Genomic DNA, 22,049 nt, shown 5'->3' with positions numbered 1-22,049 from the left:
AAACTAGGAGCACCTACCTTTAACAGAGTTGCTGCTGCATCCCCTTCCTGATCACCTAGTTACCCATCGGTGAAGAGGTTCCACAAATGTTTTACCTTCCTTGACCAACCTGGAGTAGTGGGGTGCAACAACTGGGGGAGCCACCGCATATTTTTTATACCCGGACCATGCTGTGGGGCTGGGAGCATCCTTCTGCTTGGAGGTAAAGAGCTGGCAAGATTTAAAACCATAAAACAGACCGGTCTCAGGAGCATGGGATCTCTACTACTGGGTAGGGGTGCGAAGCTGATCCCACCAAGCTGCTGTAAGTTCCTTTAACTCGCCTTTGTTGCATGGATTTCACTTGCCCAGAAGGTAGCCGGGTGGGCACTGTCTCTTCTCTTTTGGGTATGGATCGCGATGCTTAGACAGGTGACCACTTTGGCCCTGGTAACACCCTTGCACATCTTTTGGAGGATACCTGTATTGATATAGCCATATAACGCAGGATTTAGAAACCTTGAAGGGCAAGACTGTGATGAGGTGGGATGGGAGGGCCAGCACCAGGCAATCAGGGAGGACAGCCTCTTCTTAAAGTTACTATTAGACAAATACCAGAGTAGCTAACACCTAGAAGATCGTCAGAGAAGGTTTCACAGACCTCTTCCCAAGCGGCACCCTCACTGTTCTCACATCAGATTCTTGTAGCTGCATTGAAAATAGACCAGTGTGCACTGAGAACTGTCTGGCTGGCTGTGTCGTGGGACGTCTTTTCCAACCGGAGAGCCTCTGCTTGGGAACACAATTGTGAAAAAGTCCATTTCTTAGCAAGGTTTAAAGTCCCTTTTATCTTGTGCATCCAGCATCATCTTCTGTTGTCCAGCCAGTGGAAGAGGTGGCTTCCCTCCTGCGTCCCTTGGTGACCGGAGGCTTTTGTAATGTCACCTGTCCCGGGTGGGTCTGGACTCATGATGGGAACCCCGTTGATCTTCAGGCTTGACCCATAAGATTTAGGGTCCTTGAGAGCGGGGTCTGCTAAAAACCAAACCGTAGACCGGAGAGGTCCAAGGAGCTCCCAATTTTGTTGTTCTTTGTGAGAAGGGAGAGAGCTCAGAGAGACACAAGGACTGGTCAAGTAGGTTCTGACTCCAGACAGAGCACTCCACATATTCACTCATTCACACCCAGGGTCTTATTCCAAAAAAAGGGCACTTTGTGTACCCACAAGCGAGCTTGTTAAGTACTTGTTTGCCTGGATTCTTGGAAGGTTAAAAAGCGTCTCTTATAATGTACTGGTAAGAGGCTGTACCTGATGAGTTCCATTCAGGAGTGGGTACCACAGCAGTAAAAGTTCCCCCTTCTTTCGCCACAGTGCCCTTCACCAGAAGGCTGTGTCTGCAGCAGCTCTGTAATGTACCCCACGAATACTGCTCAGAGAATTGGCAGTTTAAAAGTTGCTGGGCTCAGTTGGATGCATATGCATGAAGTACATGGCATGCTGTATTGGGAGCTGTGCATGGCATGCTGTATTGGGAGCTGTGCATGGCATGCTGTATTGGGAGCTGTGCATGGAATGCTGTATATTTGGGACTATAGGTGATGAAGCGCCGACACAGTTTGATATAAGCAGCATGTGTTTGGCAGGCAGCCCTCAAGGCTGGAACAGCCAATTCAAATCAATGACTGGGTCCTGCAGGAGCCACTGAGTGGAGAGCCAACGCGCCCTCAGGTTTAACTGGTGATGGGGGAAGGTGGAGACCAGACCGTGGGCTGCGGGTATATCACCACTCGCGAGAAAGGGCCCCATACTCCTTCAAAGACGTCCAACTTGTCGTTAAGCTGATAGGAGGCTCTTTTATGGAAGGCAACTCTGTGAAGCTCAGGCAGCCATTGACCACACGTTGACGGGCGTACTGTCACCAGTGGCGAAGTGTACACAGTTTGGCAGTCGCTAGGGAATGGCCAGCCAGTGATGCTCATGAGTTCATGCTTCCAGTATGTCCAACACATTATGGAGTATGGCCAAATGTGGGGAGGGAGGGAGCCGTATGGATCTACAGTATGGTATTTGGCTCCACACCTGGGTCCAGTAGGAGCAGCAGACCGGACATGCCCACAAGATATGGAGTAAGTCACAACGGCCACTGCTGCACCTCCATAATAGGCCTTGCAGTAGCAGTTTGGAGCGTTTGTGCATCCATGGGGACCAGTCGTTCAGTATCTTGAAGTATAGGAACTTCAGGTTGGCCTCCCGAAGGACTTTATCAATTGGGGACCTTCCGCAGGCAGTGCGACTGCAGCGGGCCAGTTGGCTTCCACTTCTCGTACCTCAGAGCCCGTTTTCGAGACCGAGGGCCAGGAACAATTTCAGCCGGCCTCTATCCTGTAGTTAGTCCACCCTTCCGAGGCCATGTTCCTGCCAGTAGACAGGTTGGCAGCCAATGCGGAGAGCAGTATTATGCCATAGCGGGCCTTGCAGTGCAGTAGAGGGGGAGCCACCACAAGTCGGTGGGCCTCCTTCTAGGCAATTGCTGTTGCCAGCATGATTGGGTTACCTGCTGTCATTGAGTTGGTAGGGGGAGGTATGGGGCAATGCCAGGCTCAAGGGGCTCAAAACAGCATGCTCAAGGTGGAAACAGAATGGTGCCTCACTGCTGAGGCCCAAATAGGCAGTCGTCTGGGAGAGGAGGAAAGACAGGTTATATGAAGCCATATGGGGAAGCCTTAAACCCGTGATGGTGTGTCTGCCAAAACTGGGACCCTCAGAGTCTGAGCTTTCGCCTACTTGAGATGTAAGCTCTGATATCTGAGTCAATGCATGTAGGAGGTCTTTGGGTGCCTGAAGGGGCAGCATGCTCAAAAGTCCCCAATTTATGCCACTGACATCCATGGCCAATGGTTCAGTGGCCATAAGGAACAGCAGCTGGGACAGGGGGCATCCCTATCAGGTCAATTGGCCTTCCTGGAAGGAGTTTTGAGAGGAAGCCCCCCCAATGGATATCCCTACTGTGGAGGTTGTTGTGCAATATTGCACCTTACCAATTAAGCCATCACCCAGGCCCATACCGGACTTTACCTGAAACCTTGTTGACCACCCTTTTGGTGTCTAGTGACAGTGCAGAGTTTTGGAGAGGTCGTTCCTCGTCTACCATTAGAGGTGGGTACGTTTCTTGAGGTTGTTGCAGAAAATACACCCCAAGACACACCTCACTAGAGATTTGTTGGTGAGCTGCAGGATTACCTTGCCCAAGTGGGTTGCCACGATCTTGGCCATAATTTTAAGGTCCACATTGAGGAGGAGTATTAGGCAGTAACTGGCACATTCTAAGGTGTCTTTGTTGTCTTTAGGGAGGAGGGTTGTAGGAAAGTACCCTCTTTCTTGGCATGGGTACTCCCATTTTCTGCCTGTTGTCAGTGTGTTTGACTGTGTTCACTGGGACTCTGCTAACCAGGACCCCAGTGATTATGCTCGCTCCCTTCTAACTTGGCACCTTGTTCTATTTTCACACCACATTTGGCATACTGGTACCCCCATGTAAGTCCCTACTATATGGTACATAGGAACCCAGTGCATTGGGGTACCATGGGATCCCGTGGACTGCAGCATGTATTATGCCACTCATGGGGAGCCCATGCAAAGTGTTCTGCAGATCTGCCATTGCAGCTTCCATGAAAGGGTGCATGCACCTGTTTTCACCTTAGGTCGCTGCACTAGGTCACTGTAAGTCACCCCTATGGGAGGCCTTCCGAGCCCAGAGGGCAGGGTGCAAGTACCTGTGTGTGAGGGCACCCCTGCACTAGCAGAGGTGGTCCCACAAACTCTGGTGCCATTTTCATGGACTTCGTGAGTGCGAGGATGCCATTTTATGCATGTACTGGACATAGGTCTAGCTACATAATGGTGACTCCGAATCTAGGCATGTTTGGTATCAAACATGTCGGAATCATATCCAAATACTGTTGCCAGTATTGGAAGTATGTGTCCATGCACTCTGGGGACTCCTTAGGCGACACCCAGCATTGCTCCTACCAGTTTTCCAGGGTTTTCCCAGGCATCCCCAGCTGCTACCATCCCTCGGGCAGGTTTCTGCCCTCCTGCTGCTTGATCTGCTCAAACCCAGGAAGGCAGAACAAAGGATTTCCTTTGGGAGAGGGTGTTGCATGGCTTGGGAGGGGGGTAGCCTCACCAAGCCACTGTTATGCTTTGAATGGCACATTTGGTACCCTCTGTGCATAAACCAGTCTACACTTGTTCAGGGACATCCAGTTCCTGCTCTGGTGCAAAACTGGACAATGGAAAGGGGTTTGACCACTCCCCTGTCCATCACCACCCCAGGGGTGGTGATCAGAGGTCCTCCAGAGGGTCCCTGGATTCAGCCATCTTGAATCCAAGGTTGGCAGGGACATCTGGGAGCATCAGAGTGGCATCAGAGCCCCCTCTTGATGGGTGGTCACCGAGTTAGGTTACCAATCATCCTTTCAGGGCTGTTTAGGGTCTCTTTCTTGGGCAGGTCCTCAGATTCAGCTTGCAAGATTTCAGCAGGGCTCCTCTGCAACCTCTACTTTGACTTTTAGCCACTGGAACCGCAACTGGACCATCCAGGAATCGACAATCTGCATCCACGAAGGAGACTCTTCTTGCAACATTTCCCCAACTGTGCATTCTCTGAGGGCGACAAGTCTTCAGTCTGCAGGAAAAGGAAGAAGGAATCACCCTTGGAATGAAGGAGTCATTCCCCTGCATCTGCAGGCACCTATCACGACGACGACCGGCTGCATGGATCTCCTCTCATCCTGAGCTGCGTGGATCCTGCATGACGGATGGAGGTCCGGAGGAGTAGTCTTGGTCCTCTCTGCCAGATGTCCAACTTTGGTGGAGGTAAGCCCTTCCCTTCCCATGCACGACAGTACCCCGATGCACTGTCTCTTGCAGCTGCTAAGGCTTGTTTGCATCTCCTCCAAGGGAGCTTCAGGGTGTGTGTACCCCCAGCACTCCTTCCATTGATGCACAGGCCTGCGTGCTTCTCCTGCGATGTGGGACCCTTCTTCGGTTGTGCTGCGTGGGCTCTTCTGCGACTCATATGTCCTTCTCGGGTGGGACTCCTGTGTGTGCTGCCTCTGCTCCTATGGGATCTCTCTGTGTCACTAAGGGTCCCCTCTGACTTCCTCTCCTGGGATGCGTCCTTCTGGGACTTGCTGCTCCATGGCAGCTCCACTTTCTGCCAACCGCAACATTTACCTTTGCCAAGGCTTGTTGGTGGAATTCCTGCACCAACACCCGACTGCAATTCTTCTTCTGGCGTGGGACGTTGTCTGCATTCCTCAGGAACTCTTCACCAACTCCAGGGCTGCAGTGCTGACGTCTTCAGCACCGTTAACCAACTCCTGCATCCACGGCTGGGTGGGTAGTAACTCCTACTCCTCCTGGACTCTTCTGTGACTTCTGGACTTGGTCCCCTCTCTCCACAGGTCTTCCTCTCCAGGAATCCACCGCTGGTTTCTTGCAGTCTTGTCTGGGTGTTGTATTTTCTTCTTTCCCTTCCGTTTAGGTGGGTTGGGTAAAACCACTGACTTACTCCTTTTCTGCTGGTCGCTGGGGGCACTGTGGTACTTACCTTTGGTGTTTTCTAGTACCCACAGCTTCCCTCTACACATTCCACTTACCTAGGTGGGGGTCCTGAGTTCGCATTCCATTTTTTAGTATATGGTTTGGACTCCCCCGCTAGGGTCACTATTGTCCAACTGCATTTGCTCTGTTTTCTATCACTTCCTATGCCTATTTCTGGTAACTAATGTATATATCTAGTGTGTTGCTTACCTCCTATTGGAGGGTTGCCTCTCTAGTACTTTTTGGTATTGTGTCACTAAAATGAAGTACTTTTATTTTTGTAACACTGAGTGTTTTCTTTCATGTGTGTGAGTGCTGTGTGACTACAGTGGTATTGCTTGAGTTTTGCATGTCTCCTAGATCAGCCTTGGCTGCTCATCCACAGCTACCTCTAGAGACTCTGGCTCCTAGACACTGCCTACACTTCACTGAGAGGGTGGGAGACACTAGCTCCTTGTTGCAGTAACCCCCCCCGCTTAGGTACCCAGAGCCTGGGGTACTATGGGTAGGCCCCTGAGGGCAGCAGCACTGATTGTGGTTCCCTCAAGGGCTATGCATCCAGATGCACCCAGCACTGCCATAGCAGGCTGGGTGACCTGGTGCAAACCTAAAATACAAACTCGACATAGCACACTCCCTGTGTGCCCTGTCCACCATACACTGCATATGTTATGGGTAAGTCACCCCTCTAGCAGGCCTTCCAGCCCTAAGGCAGGGTGCACCATACTTTAAGTGAGGGCATACTTGCATGAGCAATATGTCCCCACTGTGTCCTTGCCAAACCTGGGACATAGTGAGTGAACAGAGCACCCATTTTATTATATGTGCTGGACACTGGTCAATACAAGTTTCCCAGCTACATGATGGTTATTCTGAACCCTGGGTTGTTTGGTATTAAACAACTCAGAATGATAAATCCAAACTGGTACCAGCACTGGACTTATTACAAAAAGTACCCAGGGGTCACCTTAGAGGTGCCCCCTGAAAAAGCTAACTATCCTAGCATGGTTGCTGACTGGTTCCAGCGAGCACATCCAGACAGCCAATACTCAAACCCTGGGGGAGAGCCCTGTCCCTCTGGTTTGTGAAACAAAGCCCTTCCTGGGTGGAGGAGCTAACTTCCCCTCCCTCAGGAATGTGCACTGCCCTGGCAGTGAGCTTCAAAGGGCTACCACCCTTGAAACTCGACCCGCCAGGCCTGCTGCTAGCAGCAGATGGCCTCCCCCTTTGCAAGCTCCCACTCTTGGAGGGAGCAAAGGTGGGAAACCACACAAAGGGTAGGAGGAGTGGCCTCACTGAGCGTGCACCACCATTAGGGGCTTGCAGGGGAAGTGGACCCTTCATTTAATTTTTCTCCATCTTGGAATGGAGGAAAATAGCCAATCCGGTTTAGGGAAGTGATCCTTCCCACAGGAAGTGGTTACTGTAGTGGGTGTAGCCACCCCAGAGTAACTGTCCCATTGAATACTACCAGGTTCCCCCTAAAAAGCCCACTAAATTCAGTATTTAGTGGGCTCCCCTAGACCAAGAAATCAGATTTGAAAAGGGTTTGAAGAAGAAAAGAAGACCAGCACCAAAAGAAAACCACAACAAGAGAACTGAGGACCTTATTCACAAGAAAAGGAACCAAACCCTGCCTGCTGCACTAAGGACCTGAAAATAGCCACTGCGGAGGAGCTGGACACTGGACTAACCCTAAGAAACCCAGGGGACCGCCAGGCTTCAAGAATCAACCCAGATCTCCCTCCTGAGTGGAGGCACCACTCAAGAAAACCAAGAAATCTGCAAAGGACCAACAAACCAGTGAGGGTCACTTCAATGACCGGCCGATATTCCGTGACCGCAAGTCACAGCTGGACCCCATGACACACCGACGACCACCCGGATGCGAGCCACAACTGTGCCAAGTTTGGTGGCACTGCACCCTCTAGTGGCCAAGTTACACCAATACCCTGGGTACTGGTCAGCTGACATCGGTCAACCAGAAAACCAGCTCCCCCAGAGCTGAAAAAGGATCAGGAAGAAGCCCCAGTCGAAGAACTTCAGGAACCCCCTGGACCTCCGACCAGAGTGTCCCCGTTGTCCTGTAAGCAGCCCTCAAAGAGACTCGCCTTCAGCTCCAAAGGACTCATAACTCGCCCTGCACCTGGCCACTCTGGGCCTTGCATTGCGGGATCTGCTGTGTGCCCCAAGTCCCCAACCCCTTGCGACCTCGACAGCCCAAGGGGACCCCAAGGCACCATCTTTAAATTTGCAAACCAGCTCCTTTTCCAAGTGGCCCATTCAGGTGGCCCTGTGCCAAGAGACTTTCCAACGCTGCTGCCGCCGGAACCGGGAGCCTGAGGCTCTCCACCTGGCATGAGGTGGCCCCTGACTACTACGACCATCCTGCAAAAGAAGAGACCGGTAACTCAATTGTACAATTTCTTTTTTTTTTTAATGCTTTTTTAAAGGTGATTGTGCATTGTTTCCAATGGTGCGTAATTACGCATAGAAAGACTAACTTTGCTAAAAACTTTAAAAAGTCATAATACGAAAAGTACTTAACGTATCTTGAAGATTTTGGTCTTAAAATGTATATAAAAGTCTGAAGTATTTTTATAAAATCTGGTCTCAAGTTCATTGAGTGTGTGTGGTGCGGTGCATGATTGGATTTGTGAGTACAGCCAATACTTAGCACATCTCCTGGATTATCCTTACTGCTCGACCAGCTACCTTAAAAATTGGAGCATTCGGTGGTCTAATTTTTACCTCTGGAAACCAATGTGTGGTTGCCTGAACCCTCTGCATAGTGTGCTTGGTTTTGCACACTGCGTAGAGGGTCAGCCTCCAACAGAGGGGATACCTGGTATAAGGTGTAAGTGCCATAGGTACCCACCACACTCCAGGCCAGCTTCCTACAAGGGTGGTGATAGCTTTGTTGGATATAGCACCTACAGAGCAGCTTTGCACTGCTTTGTTGTATGCCTGGGCCCTTAGGTTTAGTTTGTCAAATGTTCAGCTCACCCTGGGTAGCTGTGGCTCTGATCTGCAAGGCTTACACAAAGGAATCAGTGTAAAGCATTTAACCAGCACCAAAACAATTGAAGAAATCAGTAAGACACCAATTTATTATAATAGACTGTATTTTTATGTATTTTTAGAAATCACAATGAAAAACATCTACCAGAGTTCTGGAGATGAAGAATTTACAAGGTATAGTAAATAAGACCATTTCATTCAATGCGAACAAGCATTGGCAAAGTGAACGAATTTGACACTTAAAAACTTTTTCACTAAAAGGAATGGGCTAGATATAATGTCACTTGGCGTCAATTTAGGTGACCAACGTCAGTAGGGAGCGAGTCAGGGAGACCTGCAAGATCCTTAGAAGCATTTATCTCAGCAGGAGAAGCGGTCTTCAGTCAGTTCTAGACACTTTTATCCCTTGCAGGTTTTTTCTATAGAAGTGGTCCTGATGAAAGGGGTGAGGGATGCTGAAGATACTGAAGGATGCTCTGGATGCTATGCGGTTGACAGGGAACTTGCTGCAACTACTCCTGAGTCTATGGAGTGGGTGAGGTGATCCTAATCACAAGGTCGATGTCACTCAAAGTCCTCTCAGTGCTGGCAAGTCCATTTGCCAATGGGCAACCAGCTGCCCAGTATGGCAGTCATCGGTAAATCCTTCCTGCGTCAATAGAACATCCTCTGGATACCCCAGCTGCATTCCAGGACCACTCCTTGGCTCAGGGAACTCGGTTGCAACTTTGTGCATTGGGTCCTGGTCCCTGGGGCTGCATGGCGGTGGTTGGCCGTGGTTGGCAGACCTTTGGCCACCAACTTGCCCCAGCAGCCTTCATCATCTGTTGTGTACCTGTGCTGCAAAGAGGAAGCCAGCCAGTTGGCTCTTGAAGTCTCTTGACTTTGGCTGGGCTCTTTAGACGACTTCTCCTGGAGCAGGGCCCACAGGCACAGTCTATCCCTTTGCTAGACAACAGGTGCAGTCCGCGATGGTGCAGCCTCTCTTTGCTGGTTCCACAGTGCTGCAGGGCAGTCCTTCTTCAAGTTCAGTCAAGATCTGTGTTTAGGTTCCCTACTTATGCTCAGAAAATGTCCTCCGTGCAATGGGCTACCAGGTTCCCTTCCATCTGATCCGAAACAGCCTTCCTGCGAAGTGTGAGATCTGCTAGTCCTTCAGCTGGGGCTCCACTCTGTTTTCCTGTCCATTTGTTATCACACTAACAGTGAATACTATATTTTCCATTATTAGTGTAATAAAAATGGAATACAGTATCTCAAAGTGAGAGATAGTGTGCACAGAGTCCAGGGGCTCCCCAAGAGGCTTGACAGAGGCAATAATAGATAACACTAATGCTCTATTTGTGGTAGTGTGGTCGAGCAGTTAGGCTTATCAGAGGGTAGTGTTAGCAATTTGTTGTACACACACAGGCAATAAATGGGAACACACACTGAAATACAGGCCAATAGGTTTTTTATATAGAAAAATATTATTTTACACCCTCAGTGGCACAGGGGCGGGCGGGTGCAGTGTGCAAATAAGATGTTGGGTTTGTTATTGAAATCAAAAGAGGGTCCTGGGGGTCTCTCAGACGATACAGGCAGGGCACAGGGGGCTTCACGGGTCAGCCACAGACTGGGCAAAGATGAGGGCCGCCTGCTCGTCACTCCTGCACTGGTAGTTGGTTCTTCTCGGGCCTGGGGGGCTGCGGGTGCAGTGCTTCTTCCAGGCATCAGGTTCTTTGATACCGGGCAGTCGCGGTCAGGGGGGTCCTCTGGATTCTCTCTGCAGGCGTCGTCGTGGGGTTGCAGGGAGGTTGTCTCAGGGTGGAAAAGTTGTTAGAGTCGCCTGGGGGTCCTCTCTGCAGTGTTGGTTTCTCTGGTTACGGGCCGGGGGCGTCAGGTGCAGAGTGGTGGGGACTCACGCTTCAGGAGTGAGGTGAGAGTCCCTTTAAAGATGGCTTCTTCTTGTTGCTTTGGACCGAGCCGGTGTCCACGGGAGTTTCTTGGTCCTTTGGATTTGCAGGGCAGTCCTCTGAGTCAGCAGAGGTCGCTGGGCCCGCAGGATGCATCACTGTTACAGGTTCTTTGAATCTGGAGACAGGCCGGTAGGGCTTGGGCCAAAGCAGTTGTCGTCTCCTTCTCTGTGGGGTTTTCAGGTCAGCAGTCTTGTTAGGTTGTCAGGAATCTGATTTCCTGCGTTCAGGGTCACTCCTAAATACTAGATCTATAGGTGTGTTTAGGGCTGGAGGGAAGTAGCCAATGGCTACTGTCCCTGAGGGGGGCACATCCCTAATCCTATTGGGCTAAATCCTCCATGCCAAGATGGAGGATTTTCTAAGGAAGGGGTCACCTCAGCTCTGGACACCTTAGGGGCTGTCTAGGCTGGATGGTGACTCCTCCTTGTTTTTCTCATTATCTCCTCTGGACTTGCCACCAAAAGAAGGGGCTGTGTCCGGGGGGTTGGCATCTCTACTAGCAGGAGTGCCCTGGGGCATTGTAACACCAGGCTGGAGCCTTTGAGGTGTTACAGTTCCTGCCGGGGGGAGGTGTGAAGCACCTCCACCCAGGACAGGCTTTGTTCCTGGTCACAGAGTGACAAAGGCACTCACCCCATGTGGCCAGAAACTAGTCTGGAAGTGGCAGGCTGGCAGAGACCAGTCAGCCTAGCACTATCAGTTGGGCTGGTATGCGGGGGGCATCTCTAAGTTGCCCTCTGAGTGCATTTCTCAAAAAATCCTACACTGACATCAGTGTGGATTTATTGTGCTGAGAAGTTTGATACCAAACTTCCCAGTGCTCAGTGTAGCCATTATGAAACTGTGGAGTTTGTGTTTGACAAACTCCCCAACCATATACTCTTTATGGCTACCCTGCACTTACAATGTCTGAGAATTGGCTTAGACGCTGTAGGGGCAGACTGCTCGTGCAGCTATGCCCTCACCTGTGGTATAGTGCACCCTGCCTTAGGGCTGCAGGGCCTGCTAGAGAGGTGACTTACCCATGCCACAGGCAGTGTGAGATTGGCATGGCACTCTGAGGGGAGTGCCATGTCGACTTAGTCATTTTCTCCCCACCAGCACACACAAGCTGTGAGGAAGTGTGCATGTGCTGAGTGAGGGGTCCCCAGGGTGGCATAATACTTGCTGCAGCCCTTAGAGACCTTCCCTGGCCACAGGGCCCTTGGTACCAAGGGTACCATTTACAAGGGACTAATCTGTGTGCCAGGGCTGTGCCAATTGTGGAGACACAGGTACATCTTTAGGGAAAGAACACTGGTGCTGGGGCATGGTTAGCAGTGTCCCAGCACACTTTCAATCAAAGCTGGCATCAACAAAAGGCAAAAAGTTAGTGGTAACCATGACAACAATGGCATTTTCCTACAGCTGTAATGTACCCTTCCATGGCAGCTGAAATAAGTAAACTGCTTTTAAATGTATGTTGTGTGCTTGCTTTCAGGTGATAGTGTGTTTATGTGAGTGTGTGTGTAAGTGTGATGTGTGTAAGCATGTGTATGTGAGTGAAAGGGGGGGTCAAAGGGCGTGTGAAGTCACTTCCGCTCCCCCTGGCAGTTCAGTGAATTGACGTCAATGTACATCGCTACCCTGCATTCAGAAACCTACAATACTACACTCAGAAACCTAGGACCGTCTGTCTTGCACCTTATCCTAGAGTGGACCTTCAGGTAGCACCCTGAACACAGATCCCCTGCTGTGAAGTGTTGGCAAGCCAGGGAGCACCCAGAAGCTGGCCTGAGCACAGCAGAATTTCCATGGATCACCACCTAGAACCCAGCCTCAGGACAGAACAATCTCCCTGAGCACCTAGAATCCAGCCTGAGCACAGAACAATCTCCATGGAGCTCCTAGAACCCAGTCTGAACACAGAACATTCTCCATGGAGCACCTAGAACCCAGCCTGAGCACAGAACAATCTCCATGGAGCACCTAGAATCCATCCTGAACACAGAACAATCTCCAGGAAGCACCTAGAATCCAGCCTGAACACAGAACAATCTCCATGAAGCACCTAGAACCCAGCCTAAACACACAATCTCCAGGGAGCAACTAGAACCCAGCCTGAACACCGAACAATCTCCAGGGAGCACCTAGAACCCAGCATAAGCACAGAACAATCTCCATGGAGCACCTAGAACCCAGCCTGAACACAGAACAATCTCCATTGAACACCACCTAGAATCCAGCCTGAGCACAGAACAATCTCCATGGAGCACCTAGAACCCAGCCTGAGCACAGGACAATCTGCTACCTCTCCAGAACTCTTGCATTCTGTTGAAAGGCTGCGTCTGAGACATCCCAGGTGGGGCGATCCACACTTGTGCCCAGTGGGACTCAGCCTGCCTTTCCTGCTTACAAGTGCTCTTCAGCTTGAACTGGTTTCCACAGCCCTCTGTTTTGTCAACGTGTGTGACCTTGCACAAAACTCCAAATAAACAAGGAGAAATCTTTTTTGGGCTTGGTGGATACCGTCACCTTTTCACAAACTGTGTTCTTTCGAAGTTTCTGTTGAGAATCTCTTGAAAAGCACTCTGCCGGCAAAATAGGTCCATGAGTTACACACTCACCCCTGACAACAGCTGTGATCTGCAGATCAAGGAGTCAAATCCCTGCCGGGCCAATTCTGGTGACATGAACACCTGTTTGTGGTGCTTAAACCGGACTATAGAAAGAAGTGCTTTGTTAGAAAAATCGACTATTGGTCCAGGATGGAAGATTTTTTAAAGAAAAGTTAAAAACCCCTTTAACTAAGTTGCTGAAAAGTTTAACATTTGAATTGTGATCTTTTTTTCCCTTGAAGTTTGAAAAACGGCTGCACTGTAGTGAACCTTCACGCTTAACTTGGGCACCGGCTTCCTGAGCTCTAACCCTGATGTGTGAATTGGTCCAATGTTCTCCAGATCCCCCCCACCCCCCAGCCCCCATTTCCCGTTGGGCACGCACCTATTAGGGTCCGGCCACAACACCTGTATCTGCACATGTTGTATTTATTGTAAACTTAACATCGTATAGCCTTTTGCATGGACTGCTTAGGCTAGTGCACATTTATTGGTGTTTGTTGAAGGTCACAGTGTAGTTGGACTGGCTTTTAACTTTCGGTCTTCTTTGCAGGTGCAACCACTGTACCATCGGCATGGTCCTGCCCGTCTGGAGCAACACTCAGGTGTTCCTGGACGGGGATGGGTGAGTGTTGTCCATACAAGACACTGGTGCCGCACGTCATATCCGGTTCTCCTGCACCCGCCTTCCCAGGGTCACTTGAGATGCATCACACAAGCTAGTATTGGAGGCCAGGCCTGGAGGGAGCACGCGTTTGTGTAAAATATGTAAACAAAGATATGTACACTGGAGGCAGCCAGCGTGGAATTATGATTAGATCAGAGTTTCCACTGAAAGGGCATTTTTTGTTTGCTGCATGATTTGGACTCTGTTCATATCTGCAAGAAACAGTCAATAACAAAGTTCATCTCAGGGTTTGGCGTGGCAGGTCCCAGGCCGATCTGCCAAGTAGAGACCTAAAAAAGGGAGGGGGTAAAAAAAAGGTGCATTTCTCATTACATCTAATCTCCAAAACAGAAAAAAATGCTAATTGCACTAAACTTGTCATCACAATAGAACGTTACTGGGTTTGGTGTAAATCCATCCAGCAGTTTTTGAGCACTTTAAGTTTAAAACAAATTTTTGGTGAGTTTCAAAGGGTTAAGGTACAGAGATAACTGGATTGTTGATCTGCAGCGGTCTGAGAACTCAGGTTTGCAGACCTTCTGAGGACCCAAAATGAAAAAAATAAAAATAATAATCTATTTAGATTAGGACGTTTTTTCTCCCATCAGCCATTTCATGCTTGCAAACTGAAATCCAGATTCTGGATCCAAAACTCTGATCCGCTGGCTGGGTTGGCGGCCTGTGGTGGTGGGTTGTAGGCCAGGCCCTGCTGCCAATCCCTGCTGCACACAGACGAAGGCGCGGGAAACTCTTGGATGTGGGATAGAGCCATGAAAACCCCGGAAACTCACTGTAAAAAAAGGTTAAAGAGGCATTATGGTTAGCTTTGCTTATACCACAGCAACTTAAAAACAACAATTAAAGTTTAGTTATGGTTACAAATAAAACAAAAAAAACCTGAAATGTTCAAGTTATTATTAGGGTCACACTTCACAACTTGCGCAACAGCCATTGAAACCTTAACTTGGACAACAAATGCAATGCTTATGACCTATACCAATAAATAACATCTAAAACAAGTAATATAATTAAATGACATATACTCAAAGCAGTAAATATTACTATATTCATGGTCGGATGTGAGGTGGGGTCTGTAATCTCATCTGTAAGATTATTATCTGATAGAGACTTCTAGTTGTAGATTCCTTACCTTAGAATTTCCCCCAGGCATCAGACTGGATCCGGAGAGTTTTCTTCGAGCAGTACCTTTGCGTGTACACTGACGTACCGCTCCACCTTCACTGATGGGCAACGCACAACCACTGCCACGTAACCCAGCCTCTTCCCTTGTGGGATCCTAGACACCCCTACACCAGTGCCTCCACATCAGTAGGCCCCGAGAAATGCACAAATACTAACCCCTTGTAATGATATTTTCTGTTTCTATAGTGGTTTCAGTGTGACCTCCGATGGTGTGACGCGTATCTTCAAGCCCATCTCTGTCCAAACAATGTGGTGAGTCCCATCACACATGAAGTCGACTGCAAGGTTTGAGTGGTGTGTTTGTTCCTCTGTCATGTTTGGGATCATGTCTCTAACCGTACGCCATAGTTATGATTCCCAGTGTGGAGTAGCTGAGTGACTCATTCCCTCTCTCACACGTGAGTCTCAGTGAGTCATTCCTTTTCAGGAGCTCAGTGAATGTTTCCCTCGTTCCCCACTGTCACCCCAAGGGCCTTGCGTGTCACTCCGTCATGCACCCAAAGGGCACAATGATTTTGTAGCCTCCACTCTGAGATGCTTTGTCCTTAGAAACTCCAATGTAGGACCTTATGAGCCATTCCTGCTGCAACCCCTCAAAAGAGCTGTTCCCTCTCACCGTCTACCTTCCTTCGCCCCTTCAGTCAGAGCAGTTGAGTGACTCACGCTTTTTATTCCCCTTCACAATTAAGCAGTGAGCTGAAGGGCTCTTACAACCACAATTTTCCTGGCTGTCCTCAGAACCACCCACAATCCTAGGGGAGAGACTCAATGAGTCTATCTACCCTCATTTCCCGCTGCTTCCAAGAGAAGCAAAGCTCATCCCATTTCACCCACCAACAGGGGGGTTCAGCAAGCTTATCCCACACTAACTCTCAGCAAAGGGGACAAGTTAGTCAATCCCAACCCCTTTCCTATTCAAAGAGGCCCAGTGAACCCCTTCCCTTTCTCTTGAAGGAACTCAGTGGCATATTCTACTTCCCCTGAGTCCCTGAGAGTACTTGTCACTTCCTGACATACTTGGTGGAGCTCAGGGAGTGTTTTCAGACATACCAACTTCTACTTCACAAAGTGGAGCTCAGTTAGACATTCCCCAATGGCTGAGTTGATCTCGCTGATACCAATGTAGACCCTGAACTCTGCTTGGGGAGTTCTTAGTTGATTAATCTATGATTTTTCCTTTGCTGCTCTCTCTGCACAGGTCCATGATGCAGGTGCTACACAAGGCCTGTGAGTCTGCCTTCCATCACAACCACTTTCCGGCAAGCAGCGCCCTCGGCTGGGTGCAGCACTATGAAGCCACCATCGCGTCTGACCAGAGCTGCATCAATGAGTGGACGGCCATGTCTGACCTGCTTTCTGTGCGGCCCGACTCCCCAGCCTTCTTCACTGAGCAGTCAGTATACCTTCTTTCTATCTGTTGCACCTCGCTACTAACATCATTGAACAGTTGTTGGAACAGAAATCCTGTTAGTTTTTGGGGCTGTGCCACTCTGCCCTTGGACCTTTTATCGACACCTTGTGTATTTTTTCCAGTGTGATTGACAATCCTGCACGCCCACTTGAGGCACTGCATGTGTTGTACAAGTGCTGTAATGTCAGGGGGACCTTCAAAGTGCACCCCCTCTCTTAAATCGGAATGGCTACCACCATTTCAAACCACGCTCTGCGTTGAGTGGAGGTGGTCGCAGCTAGATTCTAGTTATGGGCACTGGCCTGTTTTCCTGTACCCCTGTGGAGGCTACCTACTGGTGCGTCCCTGAAAAGGTTCTTTTCAGTCCCCATAACTAGCATCCTTGTCCTACATCATATCTGAGGAGGATGCCTGCCATGTAATTGGGAATGTGGGTTTCACAAACCACTCTCCACCCCATGCTTGAGTGGTGAACAAAATTCCTTATTACTTCACTATTATTGTCTCTCTCAGATATCCCATGGAGGGAGATTGCCTATTGGCTCTCACCAGTAGATGGTCCATTCAGTTCGGATTACGGATGTCCATTACCTTCATCTCAGAGCCTTATATCGAAGATGCCTCATGGAGGTGCGGGTCATAAGTCACTGGTTTAGTGGCTGTATCCACTGGAGTCTGGTTTTCTTTTAGTTAATTTTCATATTTATTCCTCTCTGCTTATTGTATCCTGTTCATATTACACAATATAACAAAACTTTTACATTTATGGTCTGTGGCTTATTCCCTCCTGATAGAGTAATGCGTCGGTCCTTGCTGTGGGCAGTGTTTATGACCATGTTTCCATTGCAAGCAAATTTTTCGACTAACCTATATCTTTGGCACAGTTTGACAAATCTTCATGAAATTTTCCCCAAAAAATGTGTCCAAGGGTCTTTGTTGTGCATGGACAGTTTCGGGTGATCCTTCAAGCGGGGACCGAGGAAAAGGGGAGGGGGTTAAAAAAAAAAAAGTGCATTTCTCAAATTAATTCCCATAGACTCTTTAGACATGCCTGCAGCCCCAACAACTGGACCGAATTACACCAAATTTGACAAAAAAGGTAGCTTTTGGTCCACAAATCACCCTTTTTTTTTTTTTAAATTTAGTGTAAATCTGTTCAGTAGTTTTTGAGATATTAAAGGGAAAATAAATTCGTAGGGCCACGGTCCAGGGAAGACCTCCAGCTGGAATCTGATTGGCTGCCAACGCTTCAGACAAGAAGTGTTGACAGCCATTTTGGTACTCCCTATACCCTACGCCCCTAGCGTTGGTCTAGGGGTCCCATTGGGACCCTCCCATGGCTTAAAAGCTCTTTTTATTTTTTTTATTTTTTAATATCACAGAGAAATCTGCGTCTGGATCCGCGGATCCTGCTGTGATTAAAAAAATAAAATAAAAAAATTGTGCGTCTCGTGTTTTGAAATGATTTTGCTCCTGGATGGGCCAGATCACGGGGGCCTTTTGGAAAACTGGGAGGAGGGTGATTGGGCCCCCTCCTAGGCCTTTCAGAAGTCCAGGGGACCATTATATCCCCAGGGCTATGCTTATCAATTGCACGGGGGCCGTAGTAAACCCCCCCCCCCACACCCAGAGGACCGCCACCTCCCTGGGATAATCCACTTTAATGTAAGCGGGGGCCTGCACGCCCCGTGACTGCCTTGGTTCTACTCTGCTGGGGCTGAGGAGGCCAACCTACTCTTCCTCCCTCTACTAGAATCACTGGTATCACCCTGCTAAGCCAAGCCACCTTCCAGCCCACATGACCGAATCATTTTTTATTAGTGTCTGGTGGGGTGGGAGAGGCTTGGGATCATCTCCTCCTCAGTTCCATAGTGATATCTGCACTTCTAAATAACATATTATGTCCACTTAGGCTTGGCAGGTCTGGTCCTACCTCCTCAGTTCAGTGAATTTCCTCTAAATACAGGATTTGAGATTTCTGGCAGCACTGGATTCAGCTTGGAATGCATCCCTGCATGCCAAAATTCAGCCACGCCCCCTCCGATTGGAGTCTGTTGTGTGCTGCACTAAATGGTGGCTTCCTTGATGATACCTATGTCAGACATCCCAGCTCATATGTACCTTCTCCTGTCTGAAACTTGTTTAACTTGCAAGTATTCGAGGCCTCCATTTTGTCCCATTTCTCCCACGTTTGGGGTGGCCTGAAAATGGGTGAAACTCAACATTTCTTTTGTTTTGGCAATATCCCTAGCCAAGGAAAACAGCGATCCTCTAGGTAGTGACAAATATAGATGCTGGACAGGGAAGCAAGCAACACCAGAATGATCTAGGTTTGAAGGCAACCACGGCATCATCCTTGACAACAAACTCTCCATGAAGAACCAGATAAAGAGTCTCCTCTGCTGGCTTTCTTACACTCCGCACGCTACGCAAGATGTTCAGGTGGCTACCGGTTCCCACCAGATGCAACTTCACACAGGTCCTCGCCACCAGTTGCCTGGACATTGGCAACACTATACACCGGTATCACTTCAAACCTCACAAAAAGAGTACAAATAATGCAAAATGCAATGGCCAGAGTCATCCTGAACCTCTCCAAAAGGACCCACATCACCCCTCATCTGAGAAACCTCCACTGGCTCCTTGTACACAAAAGATGGCAATTAAGGATGCTGTTCCATGCTTACAAAGCCCTTCATAAACGAGGACCAGCATGCGTCAAGCACGGCCTGTTTCCACCTCCCGTCCAGACCCCTTTTCTCCACCTCCTTCTCCCTCGCCCCTCACATCCGCTGCTGAAAATTCAGAGACCACTCCTCCTACCTCATTGCAAAATCTTGGAACAGCCTCCCCATCCATCTTAGAACAGCACCCTCTCTCCCGGAATTCAGAAAGGGGCTTAACCATGAAGGAAACCATGAAGTGTCACCTTGCTCAGTGACCTGAGAAGAGAATAAAGGATTTGCCTGCCTAGAGATATTGCTGGTTGAACCCATGGTTAAGGCAACGCATACACAGTGAAGTGGGCCAGAGCCTACTTACATCACACCCGCCTGCTGTGGGTGTCTGTGGTCGACGTGGCGTTACAAATAAACAGGGTAACCCAATATTCCCCACAGAACTGGGTAATCTAAACTGTAATGCACACAATGTTCATGGAGGAATCATTTGCATACAAATATTTCAGCGATATTAAATACTATGCATACAAATATTTCAGCGATATTAAATACTATTAATGTTGTAATTAACCATAGATTAAATTCCATAAATGAATCAATCTTCAAACAGCGTGTCATTTGTTTCTGGGAAAATTAGGAATTTTTATATATTGACTAATGATATATATAGATCAACATAGCAACACAACAAAGAGTTTTTTTGTGTTTTTTTTTTTTTTTTTTTATAAATACAAATGCACTGGTGACCCATCTTGTCCACAATCCCTTTACATCCAAGGGACAGAAGGAGAGCACCATCCCTCTTGACTCTCCAACAACAAAAGGTTTGAGTCCTATATGCAGTCTTTCAAACAATCAGAAAATCACTCGTAAGGGACTCCAGCAACTCATGGGAAGAATTGCGTCATGGAGAGTATAAGGTTGACGTTTCGTTCACCCAAGGCTCAAACCGTCCATGAGGCCATCCTCAGGACAATGTGTCAAAGTGGATTAAATCACAATAATTGTTGCTTTCAACGTCAACTTCCTAGAACAGCACTGCTTAATACTTTTCATCCGGCACATACAACGCTAGTAAGTTACTCCAGTATAAAGAAAGGACGATGTAATTTCACCACAAATACGTCAACTCCCACCAGGCTCAAATCAATTATAAAGCTCCACGTGGCAGCAGCAATAATGGAAAATCAGGTCTATGACCAGAAAATTCCTAGATGGAGGCTGCCAAACTTAAAACCCGCTTGGGACCTTATGGATGGTACAAACCCACTGTTTTTGTGCCTTTCCCAACATAGAGAAAAGGGAGAGGTTAAGACATTCACTGGCCCTTGGATAGCAGTGACCCATCACAAGGTCACCTAGGCCTCACTGAAGCACCTAGAAACATATTCTAAGTGTTGGGATCTTGTTCCTTGTGTTGTCGGTAGCTACTTTTTCCTAACTACTGGACGGGCTATTTTTCTTTGTAAGTCTCCATTGGGTACTGATCTCTGATCTGCTCTATGACTCTTAGCTTTTACCCAAAAATATATAACTGACTTTAAAAGAATAAGATCTTTTTATAAAGTCAGTGGGCACAATTTGCACACTGGTACTCACCATTTTGATGCTCCACATCCAACTGTGCGGAAAGAGTCGAGCAAGAATTTGACATCCGTGCTCAGGAGTGGCACTTATAGGCGCTCCGCTCTACCACTTCAAGGCGGAATGAAATCTACATGGAGTCTCATCGCACTGCAGAGCATGGCAGCATTGCTGTGAAACTTTCTGATTTCAGGATGGCATCTAGGGGATAGCCTAAAGGTGAGGACTCTGCGGTTGGATAAAATATCCACCAGAAAGACCGTCACAGAAGGTAAGTAAAATAATATTTATTCTAATCCTAAAGTAAATGAAATACGCATTTTATATTAGAATAAGCAGTTCTAACCCTTACTTTGCTTATTAAAACAAATTTAATGAAATCAATAATGCTTTTTGTATTTGTTATGCTAACCCTATAACTAATTAGATGTAAAATATTGCATTAAATTCTTATTCTTACGAGTGCTAACCCTAACTGTAATGTTTTGAATGACATTAATTTAAATATAGTTAAAATAAGTAACGTTATCCTAACTCTAATCCTTAATATTACTTACATTTATTTTTAATTAATTACAATAAGTTAAACCTTAAGTAGAAATTAAACAGAAGTTAATTTTAAATGATTTATAAACAGTTTGGTGATATGTTTATAATTTTAGATTATGTTTCACATAAAATGCCCTCCAATGTGAAGTGACATCACGATTGAGTAAATGCAGACGGGGGAAAGGTGTAGCTGAAGTAAGGCAGGGAAGTAAATGTCAGATTAAATAATTTGGACCTAGTGTCAGACATACTCTGTTCATTGCCCACCTGTAGCCCTTTTCTGTTCTTAGTACTGATCATAAGCATTGCTTCAACACTGTTTTTCTAGATTTCTTTTACAGGCTTCTCCTGTCTCCTGTCTAAAGTACATTCCCTTTTCACTCACATCCATAAAAGTATTTTTTCCTTGGTTTGTCATTTTAGGTCTGGATTTGTCCGCCCAGCTGTCACACAGACCTGTTCATTAAAATATATGTAGCTTGTGTTTTAGCTCCGCCCCTTTCAGCCATTGACTTTCTCAGACATGGCTCTTTTAGCCAATGGCTTGAGACTTTGTCAATCACATCTTGGTTCGGCACAGAGGAGTATTCATCTTACTGAAAGCTATTGAGTGTTTGGGTGTATCCTTCAACCTCCACGTCAGTGCTTGCCGTAAACTACATGAGGGACTACTTAACAACTAGGGACTCTTCAGTGGAATCAGCCTTTCTTGTCTGGTTTTAATGTGCTTAAGCTGCATGTGTTGGAACTTTAATTCCAGACCTATTGGCTTTGCTGTTGCTTGTTTTCTC

The 22,049-nt window shown here is 47.9% G+C and overlaps 1 protein-coding gene across 1 annotated transcript in view; it reads left to right on the top strand.

Moving 5' to 3' along the window:
* Positions 1-22,049, top strand: part of SSH3 (slingshot protein phosphatase 3) — a 188,749-nt gene that overhangs the window by 125,437 nt on the left and 41,263 nt on the right. Inside the window, exons 5-7 of the mRNA XM_069232940.1 lie at positions 13,717-13,788; positions 15,220-15,285; positions 16,232-16,426. Of these exons, the coding sequence (XP_069089041.1) occupies positions 13,717-13,788; positions 15,220-15,285; positions 16,232-16,426 (333 nt within the window). The remainder of the gene's footprint in view (positions 1-13,716; positions 13,789-15,219; positions 15,286-16,231; positions 16,427-22,049) is intronic.

The sequence above is a fragment of the Pleurodeles waltl genome, chromosome 4_2 (assembly GCF_031143425.1).
Source record: "Pleurodeles waltl isolate 20211129_DDA chromosome 4_2, aPleWal1.hap1.20221129, whole genome shotgun sequence".
Classification (NCBI taxonomy): Eukaryota; Metazoa; Chordata; class Amphibia; order Caudata; family Salamandridae; genus Pleurodeles; species Pleurodeles waltl.
This window is presented reverse-complemented; position numbering and strand designations above follow the sequence as displayed.